Source organism: Bicyclus anynana, chromosome 18, assembly GCF_947172395.1.
Source record: "Bicyclus anynana chromosome 18, ilBicAnyn1.1, whole genome shotgun sequence".
Lineage (NCBI taxonomy): Eukaryota > Metazoa > Arthropoda > Insecta > Lepidoptera > Nymphalidae > Bicyclus > Bicyclus anynana.
This window is the reverse complement of record NC_069100.1, coordinates 8,547,066-8,558,284: the sequence shown is the minus strand read 5'-3', so window position 1 is coordinate 8,558,284 and position 11,219 is coordinate 8,547,066. Positions and strand designations below refer to the sequence as shown.

General features: G+C 36.0%; 1 protein-coding gene across 1 annotated transcript; it reads right to left on the bottom strand.

Moving 5' to 3' along the window:
• Window positions 1–223: 223 nt before the first annotated feature.
• Window positions 224–10,913, bottom strand: LOC112055659 (protein stum; the record flags this gene model as incomplete). Its single annotated transcript, XM_052886925.1, is given in 7 exon segments — window positions 224–1,664; window positions 2,706–2,819; window positions 3,516–3,596; window positions 4,222–4,348; window positions 8,756–8,888; window positions 9,247–9,476; window positions 10,595–10,913. Coding segments are annotated over 7 exon segments (1,090 nt in total), but the record flags the coding sequence as incomplete, so codon positions are not given.
• Window positions 10,914–11,219: the final 306 nt, after the last annotated feature.

Genomic DNA, 11,219 nt, shown 5'->3' with positions numbered 1-11,219 from the left:
AGCACTTGGGGCTTTATATTCACTGTGGCAACACTGTAATATTTTTTCTAATAAATATTTATCGCATTTTAAATTGGTATTAGTACCTTTAATAAATCTACGCAATTAATTTTATATTATTATATACCTAAGCTTTATGCCAAATTGCGATAGTTCTTTGTCTAAGCACATTTACATGCTTTAAATTATATAGGTAATCAGCTGATTAAATCAAATGAAAAGATTTTTTTTTGTAAAAATAAAATTATTTATTTGACACCATAACAGCTTTTTTCATTGCCGTTTTTGCGACTGTCTCAGTCACGGACAATATCAACATATTTTTGTTCATCATTTTTGGTCAGTGTTGCCACTTCTATACAAAAACTACAGATTAAAAAGACCTTTAAATAGGTTGGAAAACTTCGTATGGAAGTAAAAAAAGTCATGATACGTCATGACTGAAAAATTTCTGACCAGCAGAATTATATTACAGCTTCTTTCATTCTTATTCATGCAAATATTAATCGAATTTACAATTTCTAATAATTATTACTTTGAAAAATACTGTACACTAAATAACAAGAATAAATTTTTTGTTATTTTTTATGTAAAAAATGTTATTGGATATTAGGTATTTTTAATACAAATCTCCTTCTTATGTCTTTTTTCATACGCACTTAATTTGCGTTTTATACCTAATTTATAGCATACCTACCAAGTTTAGGACATATTATACCTATTATACCTACAGTTTCTTTTAATTCCTTCAATATTATTTTTCCTTACCAATATATTTTTTTGTCCTTTTCAAAAGAGCAACTGTTGAGTTTCTTGCCGGTATCTTCTCAGCAGAACCTGCCTTCCGAACCGGTGGTAGAATCTTTACAAATAGTCAACTGACGTGTCAAAAGTGCTTGTAAACTGAGCCTAATTGAAATAAATGATTTTTGATTTTGATTTTTTTTATCTTGTTTTCGAGTATTTTTAAGTATTAGTATCATAATAATACAATTCAATATAAGAGTATCATTAAAATATCATCATGCTTAATATGAGTTTCGTAATCGTAATCATGAATGGTGTCTGCTTTCCGCAAACGTCTGGGATATTATTTGGTCTCACGTTGGGCGCCATTTGTTCCACAATTGGCGTTGGCGACCAATATCAATCCAAGTAGTATCATATATTTTTCCCTTTCAAGTTATTTAAGAAGTTAAGAACTTTTTTTAAGTAAGTTACGCAAAATAGTAATTGTGAATGCTTTCCGCAAACATCTGGGATACCTATCATTTGGCCCCACGTTGGGCGCCATTTGTTTCACTATTTTCTATCTATTTATATGCATAATTTAACGAGTAAAACATTTAGAAGTTAATTAGGTATGCATTTTTCACTTTCAAGTTATATAAGAACTTGTTTTAAGTAAGTTACGCTTAACCGTGATTGGCCCCACGTTGGGCGCCATTTGTATCACAATTTTGGCGACCAATATCAGATCTATTTTTAATGCATATTTTAACGTGTAAAACGTTTAGAAGTTAATTAGATATACATTTTTTGCTCTTTCGACTTATATAAGAACTTGGTTTAAGTAAGTTACGCTTGCGTATGATTGTTGTTCGTCACAGGAGGTGCTTCGGCCTCCTCTGCGGCCGCTTCTGCTTTCAATTTCTTGTATTTACCTGGAATTTATAACAGGTAGATAAATGAATGCGTACAAAAGTAGAAATAAACTTATCGTTCTATATATTAAAATAAGTAATACAGATAGAACCACAAAATGAACTACTATTTAGAAAATCTGGTGAAAGACGGAACAATAGTGATCATCATTATCAACCGATATTCGGCTCACTGCTGAGCTCGAGTGTCCTCTCAAAATGAGAGGGGTTAGGCCAATAGTCCACCACGCTGGCCCAATGCGGATTGGCAAACTTCACACACGCAGAGAATTGTGACATTTCTCTAGTATGCAGGTTTCCTCACGATGTTTTCCTTCACCGTTTCACGTGATATTTAATTTCTTAAAATGCACACAACTGAAAAGTTGGACGTGCATGCCCCGGACCGGATTCGAACCCACACTCTCCGCAATCGGAGGCAGAGGTCATTAGGTACATTGAAAAACCCAACGCCTTCAGTAGCTAGCACGAAGAGAAGATCTCGAGTACTAGAGGGCCAACAGTGATGACGACAAAATGGTGCCCATAAATTGTATGAATGAAGACTTACGACACACCTTTTTTCCACAGATAATGTATCTGTGTTGAAAAAAGGTGTTGAATAGAAAATATATGGAGAAAAGTGTTTGAGGAGGCCACAAAGGTAAACATTCGATGTATTTAGTTTGGCTTTGGATTTAATAGTAAGGTAGACAGTACACCTTTACCTTTTGGTCCAGCGGTTAGTCTGTATGATCTCAGATTACGAGGTCCTGGGTTCGGATTCTGGGTCGTACTATGATATACCAACTGAGTTTTCTTACTTAGAAATTTTATGTTCAAATTCTTAGCTCGGAGTTGAAAAGTTACTCTCCCGTACGTATGTCGGAGCACATCTAATAGTAGTTATTAATGAATAACATTATCACCCACATTGGAGCAGCGTGGTGGGTCTTAGCTCCATATCCCATCCCCTACAATTGGCTGATAATGATGACAGTACCACAGCGTTTGTGTGTCTAAACTAAAGGAACGTCAGCACAGAAGAAAGTTGGTACTCACGCGAGGTCTTGACCATGATGTAGCCCCACCAGATGGACCAGCCCCAGCCCACGAGGCAGAACAGCACCGTGAACAGCTGCCCAGCGCCCACCAACAAGTTTATGATAAACGAACCTGTAGGTGCATAAAATGGGTATCAATTTTATATTGTGCGAGTGCATTTAAAAAGACAAATAGCTCGAGTCAATAACTATACTAAAGCCAAACTTGATGAGTACTGTTTAAAAACAAACAAATTAAAAATGAGGGTATAAATCTCTAGTAATTTCACTCCTTATAATAATTATAATTAAGTTGTTCATAAATTAATGAAAATAAATTTGATTAATAAGCTTAAAACAATAAGATATAGTTAATATATTATAAATAGTATTTTATAAAAAAAACAATAAATAATTTAAAATAAAAAAGTAATGAATTGACTTGTATTTTCTACCCTCATTTCTAATTTGTTTGTTGGTAAACAGTACTCCTCGTGTATGGCTTTAGTATAGCAAATCTGTTCTCTTAAAATTATTTTTATTATATACGTAAATCTTTTATTCCCTAATTATTAGATATGTCCAATTGTGATATCCGAAGCTTTTATGTCCAAAGCGAAGTCTAAATAAATTGCATGAAAATTTTCATGCAATTTTATTTAGGTTTGAGTAGTTTTGTATATTAGCGCAATCAGACAGTACTAAAGAATTGTTTTTGTGTGTATGCCGCTTTAATTCTATGACTTATTTTTTTGTTTAATTTACCCTACTATTGATTTCTACTCTTTGTTATCGTATGTAGTTGTTAGGTACATATATAACATCTCACCTATCCTATATTTAGCTCCGTCGTGGACACCGAACCGCGGTATGCCGAAACAGATACAAAACATGCCGCTGAAGATAGTACCTGAAAGAAGATTATATATCATCATTAACATCATCATCATCATCATCATCATCATCATCATCATCATTAACATCATCATCATCATCATCATCATCATCATCATCATCATCATCATCATCATCATCATCATCATCATCATCATCATCATCATCATCATCATCATCATCATCATCATCATCTTCATTATCAGCGGATGGACCACTGCTAAACATAGGCCGCCACAACGGTCTTGAGTTCGGTTTGAGGAAGTTAGGACTTAGGTATATACAGGATGTCCCGTAAAAAGTACGACATACTCTACAGGATGATAGCGGATAGCAATATATAGCCGAAATTTCATGGTTTTTATAAGTTAAATTGGTATTAAAAAAAATTTAATATTAAATATTTATATATTTAAAAACATATAATATTTTGTACAAAATACAAAAATCCCTACTTCAATGCAGTTTAGTCGTACCATGTGCTGAAAAATCACTTGAGCGTTGATTTTTATATTTAAGTCCATACCGCGTGTAGATGGTTCATGCAACCCATGTAGTAAGTACAATTCTCTCTATATAACTTGTAAGGTGAATTCTACCAATAATTTATCAGTGAAATAAATTGTATAAAGTATCCTCACCTAGACCAGGTATAACAATGTTGCACAGCAGGCAGAAGTAGGCGAGTGCGATGGGCAGCACAGGTATCGCTCCGCGCATCACGCTCGTGTGTTCTATGAGGGACGGGTCTAGTTTCTTGCGGGTATCCTGAAAAGTAAACATAGTACGTTTATGCACTAATTTAAATTAAATTAATTTTTTTTACATATTGCAGATTTTATATATTTTTTTCGTTTTGAGTAAGTGCCGATGGCTCCATGTGGGACCACTACGGCGTCACCGGGGGGCTTGGGCGATCGCAGAAGCATCGCCTGATGAGACCCGAAGGCTGAAATAAAGATAGAGGACGGAACGGCTCTCTAAGGACGTCTCGTATGAGATTTGGACCTCGCGATTTTATAATCAGTTGTCAACGTTAACGTAAACGGCAAGTATTACCTAATATCCCACTTCTGATAAACAGGTAATGTCTTGACTGATTATTAATAGTGTGAAATTATAGAATGTCGTTACCTGTCGTAGATTAATTTACTTAATCGTTGTATTTTGAATGGAAGAAGACTAACAAAAGGGATTTAAAAAATGGAAATAGGAAGGGCAGAGCGAACCCCCCTGCATTAAGTCCAGGAATCTCCTTAAATAAAGAAAGAAAAAAACCCGATGAACTTGTATGAAAGGATTGATGAGAGTAGAAAAGGCAAAAAATATGCAGGATTCGTAGAAATCGATAGAAAGTGGTCACGCCTACTTCTACAGGGATGAGGCGTGATAATATCATGTTATGTTTTAGTTCGGTTTTAAGTTATCAGCAAGACCATTGCAAGTTACAAAATGACCTTTACCTTGCTGAAGAAGGTATAGTCACCGTAACTAACGACTTCTCAATAGACATTAAACAGGTAATACCGTAGTACCTACTCCAGAATTCCGTAGAGTAAAAAAATGCGTTGCCTAAAGGCGTAGTCAATATCGCAAATCACACGATAATATAGTCAGACTTTTCAGGAATCTTGAAATTGCACTTGTCTTCGTGACACGTAGGTGTAAGATTCGTAGGTTCCAGTTTAAAATGGTGGCGTTAGCACAGAAAACATGTTGGATGTTTACTTCTTGGCAAAGGGTTATTCAACTTATACCTAACGCTGTATGAAAATATGAGAATAAAGGAGGACAAACAAAAACACAGAAAATTATCATAATTATACGAAACAATGACAACACCAGCATTACCTCGACATCGTCAAACAGTATGATGCTACGTTTCCGGCCATTAGACAAGATAATTTTGGGTTTCTTCACAGACGCTTCGGATAAACTTCTCACAGAAATTGACATTATATCTAGTTAAGTTATTTTGATCATAACCCAAGATGTACAATCACCGATTCTTTAACTATATCTCTGTTCATGGGGAATTACAACCATTTGCTTGAATATTATCTCGGCCGAATCTAAAGTCCATACGAAGTTTCAGGCTCTTCATACCCTAATTGCAACTTCTGAAGGCTTTATTTATGCAACTATAGGTTATCGATTTCTTACATAGTGTATAAATTGAGTGAGACTGATTCACCAGTTAAGACTTGGATATATAACAAACAGACAAAGTTATTTCCCAAATAATCATGTTTGAATATTTTATTAGATGACTCTAATTTCTTCAATATGTATAGATGGTAATATGTAATTATATTGGTCAAAGAGCTCTCTAAATCCAATTTAATACAAAGAAAACTGTTTCGAAAAAAAGGAAACTGTAAATAACACTGTATTATTTCAAATATTTATCGACGATCGTACACACTCGAATCTTAAGTGTAACTAACACTGAAAGAGCGAGGGGCAAGCAAAACTGCTAATCATTTTGCATATATCGATTTTGATGAGTTGTTGTTAATGTACCTGTATACATACAAACCTCGTTGTGACGATGAATGATGTAGTGGTTTATAAGGAATGTGAAATTATTAGTAAACATGACTAATTTTCCTTTACTTCTATACGACTTGAAGCAAAAAGAACTGTTAACTATCGCCTATAAAGGAAAAAGTTGCTGGGCATGCTTGCTTACAATGCTCTCGTTAAGCTGGCAGGCATAGATACCAGTCTTGATAGATGTGGGTGCAATGACATCCTATAATATAATTTTTTATGCAATTTATTCGATTGTGATAAAATTAGTCACTTTTCTTTGTCTGTCCGTATGTTGAGGTTTATAAATTAGTATCTAACTACCTACCACAAGGTACTTACAACGATGATGCGCGAGTCTTAACGGAGCATTGCCATCTACAGAAGAAGTGTCATTTCTTAATCTATTTGTTTAGATTTCCACACAGTCATGTTGGAAAGGCAACAAATTATACTCTTTTTCAATAACCGCCATTTCTAATACCATTCTATATCCGCACCTACTTAATGGCATTGGGCAGGCCACATAGTTCGAAGAGCCGTTGGACGTTGGGGTCCCAAGGTGCTGGAATGGCGACCCCGCACCGAAAAGCGCAGTGTTGGTCGACTCCCCACTCGGTTGACCGAAGACATTAAGCGGGTTGCAGGGAGCCGCTGGACGCTGGCTGGCTCGAGACCGTTTTGTTGAGAAGTCCATGCAAGAGGCCTATGTCCAGCAGTGGATGTCCATCGGCTGATAATGATGAATGATGATGATGACCTACTTAATATTTAACAAAGTTTACGTGATAAACTCAGTGCTTATTTTTGTGTACATGAAACAAAATGTGCGTAAGAAATGAACCTAATGTACACAAAAGTATGTGATATTTTATAAATGACGGTAGATTTAATCTAAGCACAAAGTTACTGTACACATTCACGCAAAAGTAGGTGTTACGACATGTTCTATTTTTAATAAATACTTTCAACACAGTACGCCTAGCATGGGTAAATGATTATGTATAATGTCGTGAAAAGAAAGAGAAATTCTGTGGACCAATAGCGGTGGTATCGAAAATATCGCTCTTTTTTCGTCCCATCCCAACGAAAAAGAGAGATATTATATTTTCGATACCACCGCTATTGGTCGATATCTAATAGTGCGCATTATGATGCGCAACATTACTCGTAGATATCAAAGCTTACTGGATTATCGTGAAATTCCAACTACTTATTTCTAACTGAAAAATATAGGTAAAAGATACTCTAACCTTACGTTACGTTAATGACTTATTTAGAGTGGTTATGCAATGCCTACTTAGAAGTGAGGAATCCTGAGACAATTTTGAAATTTACATTTTCTAAATTGTCTCTGGATTGGTCTAGTTCGTCTTTGCCATTAGTGTTATGGTTCAATTTCAGAATTCTTTGACATGCCAGTGCGTTACCATCTTACACTGCATCGTCACTTAGAATCGGATGAATTTATAGCCAAAGCAGATTTGTGTGAAGTGAAGAAGAAGAAGAAGGGTTACATCACATGTATGGTACATGTGATGTGATCCTGAATGACATTTCCTTGGTCGGTTGTTTCGAGTGGGTGACGTCACGCGGGTCGTTCGTGCAAAAGAACTACAAAAGTATGACTCGATCTATAATGACGGGTGTTGTTCTCTAATGACTATAAATTGCGGATTTATTTTTCCGCTAACTAAAGCGGTTTTGTTTCGTCGAGGATTTAAATCCATCCTACATGAACAACATCCAACATGGACATAGATCTGTTACTTTATTATAACGTGGATTTGTATAATGATATTCACCCACCAACAACTATATCGGTGTTATAGTCCCGTTCTCTTGTCAGTTTTTTGGCACAAATGAGAACCATTACTGTAAGGTTGAATTCCTCTTGAAAATCTTATATGTATGGTGTGAGAAGTTATGTTGTGCCTTTACGAAGGAATAAATACTGAATTTGGTAATGATATTATACGGCTATAGAGTGAGAAATAAGACAAATCCAATACAAAAGCGACAAAGAGATAAATAAATAAAATATGCTAAGTGAATTTCTTTTCGCTTAGTTTCGTTGTGTTGCTTTAAGATCGCGTAAAACTTTATCTAGGTTTTATTTGATTTAAGACACGTATTTCAATTTCTATGTGATCTAAATACTCAAAACAGGTTCTAACTTTTCCTGTCGAAGTGCCTCTTTGCTACCTAATCCTAAGAGTATGTTGGGCGCAGATGGATCGGACGTTGGAAAAGAACACCAAAAGTAGAAGTTCCATAATGTTAATACGGTGGGTAATTAATTGAGTTAGGTGCATAACTTATTTAATTACTTGTATTATTAATCACTGATATATTCTTGAGAACAAGGTGTTGTAGCTATTTTCTATTTATAAGCGAACGGTACCCACCTTAGACACGCAAGAAAAGTTATCGGTAGGTACGAGTATAAAGGGTAAAAGAAATAACTCGATACTCTATTATAGTATCTATTTCTGTATATTTAAAAAAAAATTGTCACGAAAGTCGTTCAATCGTTTTACTATAATCCTTTTACTCTCTTAAATATTTGATATTGTAAAAGCCTTGGGTACCTATTATTCTATCCGTGTATTTTTGAAAGTAATAATAGAAACATGTTGTTACCTCTGGAGGAAGAGTGGGAGAGAGACTCTTGTTTTTAGAGAAGAGACTGGTTCTCCTGCTGGCGGACTCTGCCACTGTTGACTGTCTCCTGCACGCGCCCCTGATCCAACGGCAAAGCCGATTGTTGCAGCATCTAAATATATCATAATTCGGCTATGAAACATATCATATTCGTTATTCAGGACCTCATACTTTCCTGAATAACGGGACACAGGAAATATATTTAAATTGGCACTGTACATTATTTAAACCATTCAAGGATTAAAGCCAAAGTTGAATTCCAGGAATTCCAGAAGAAGATTCAATAAAGAAAGTCGGAATTTAGACTTTACTGCCTGGTACCTGAGCTTTGATCTTAATATCCATACAAAATAATATGCTCGGCGTCCAAAGCTTTGCTATAAGAACATTGACTGAATACAATGCTGTCTGGTAAGTAGTTGGTATTCATTCAAGATCAAAGAATATTTAAAAATTACAAAGTCTCTTACGTTGAAGGTGTCTGGTCACTAAGTATGCTGTCCCGCCTCTCCGCTTCCTTCTTCTTCCCACAGCAGCCCGTCTCCTTCACCACGTCGGATGACGTTACAGGAGCTGTCACCTCCGCGTGTAGAGGCGGCTCCGATATGTCGGCGACGCGCTTACGACGACAACACGAGCATAGCACGTCGCGAAGTTTGCGTTTTCGTTTCGTTTCCGTTTCGAATTCTATTGTCGTGCCCTGTACAAAAAAAAGAACTATTAATCAATGTCCTCCCGACAAAGGAGAGGGTCCAAAATTGTATGGAGCCCAGGTCCTGTCTTTGTACCCTAGCGGAAATAAAAGAAAACATTTTTTAAACTATTTTTGATTATACAAATCTACGAATTTACTTTAATTCCTTCGAAATAATATTCATTATCTCCCAAGAAATGCAACAATGGGTAATAATGGCGGATCGATGACGTTATCAATGCAGTAATCGATTTAACGTTTGCTGTCAATTGTCATGTCATTGTTGCCCTAAGGGCGCCATCTTGATATAACTCAAAAACTTGGGTTTTAATTTTATTTATTTCTTTTACATTTATTCACTTTAATAAATTTTAATAAGATCCTTGTATTTTTTAAATTTTAATGATGCGGGGTACAGGAGTGGACCTGAAATTGACCATCTCCTTTCGTAGTCAGTGGATAATCTTATCTTATAACTAACTATCCTAGCAGATATCATAGTGCACCTATGTAGTGTAGTGTTCCGCAAAGCATTTACTGGAGCACACCGTGATCATTAGTTAGTCTATTATCTACGTATCGTTACTCCAATGCCAGTTGGCGGGTCTAACTAAGGGTTGTTTGATACATTCTTTAACTACCACTATCTATCACATGCTAATGACCGGTACCGACAATTTAACGTGCTCTCCGAGGCACGGGTGTGTGACATCACCAATGTTCCAACTACGGTTTGAGAATATTTACTAAAATATCTTAGATGAAAGAAAAAACTCAGTAATATATATAGCCTCGTGATTCCAAGCCACATGGGTTAACCTATGGACCAACAAAGCAGATTGCATAGATGTATCTACAAAGCCAAAATTGAGCCTCAATAGCTCAACAGTAAGAGCGGTCGGACTCATCACCGAGCGGTCCGTTGGTATATTGTCGTATCCACTCCTAAAACAGTCTTTCCCGAATAGTTAGAGGGAAATGGAAATATTGGTCGTATCCAATATTAAAAAAAAGCGCTAAATAATTTTGAGGCACACTGCTTTAGTGTGTGCATAAATACAAGTGCACTCTCTATTATCCCATGTCTTCTCTGTAACTTCTAAAAAATATTGTTGTCTACTTACTTTTCCCGCAGCAATTTCAATTTCCTCTTCTGGCACCTTTTTCTTGAAACAATTAATTTTCTTCCAAAACTTTTTCTTATCTACATTCTCGCTTAATTCCTCCCTAATCTCTGATTCTCTTTCTTCCTCCAAAGGTTCGGGTCCTTTTTTTATGCAGCAAGGACAGCATTTAGTCTTGCATTTTCCCATCAGTCGTGAGCAGATATTTGGTTTGGGGTGCGTCGGCGTTTTTTCTGTAGTCTCTGGGGGTGTTTTTTCTTTGCTGGTGCGACGGGACCTGGGTGGAGGTTTCGGCGTGTTGTTTGTGCTTTGCGGAAATCTATACAAAAGATTTTAAATATTTTAAGTTTTTAAATATTGGGTAGAATTAATTTAATTATTTAATTTGTAATCTTAAAGTCATAACAATATGTATCAAATTATTATTTTATGTTCCGCTCAAACTATAAAGTTTCGAAATCTGTTTCCATGTCACAGTTAGGCTGCCTGTCCACCCAAGCGAAGCGAGGGAGCGTAACGGAGAAACGGACTAATGAGGAGCGGAGTTGCGTACTGTGTCAGTCTACAGGAGCGAAGCGAGATTGCGGAGCGGAGTTGCAGACTATGTAAATAAATAAATGTTAAA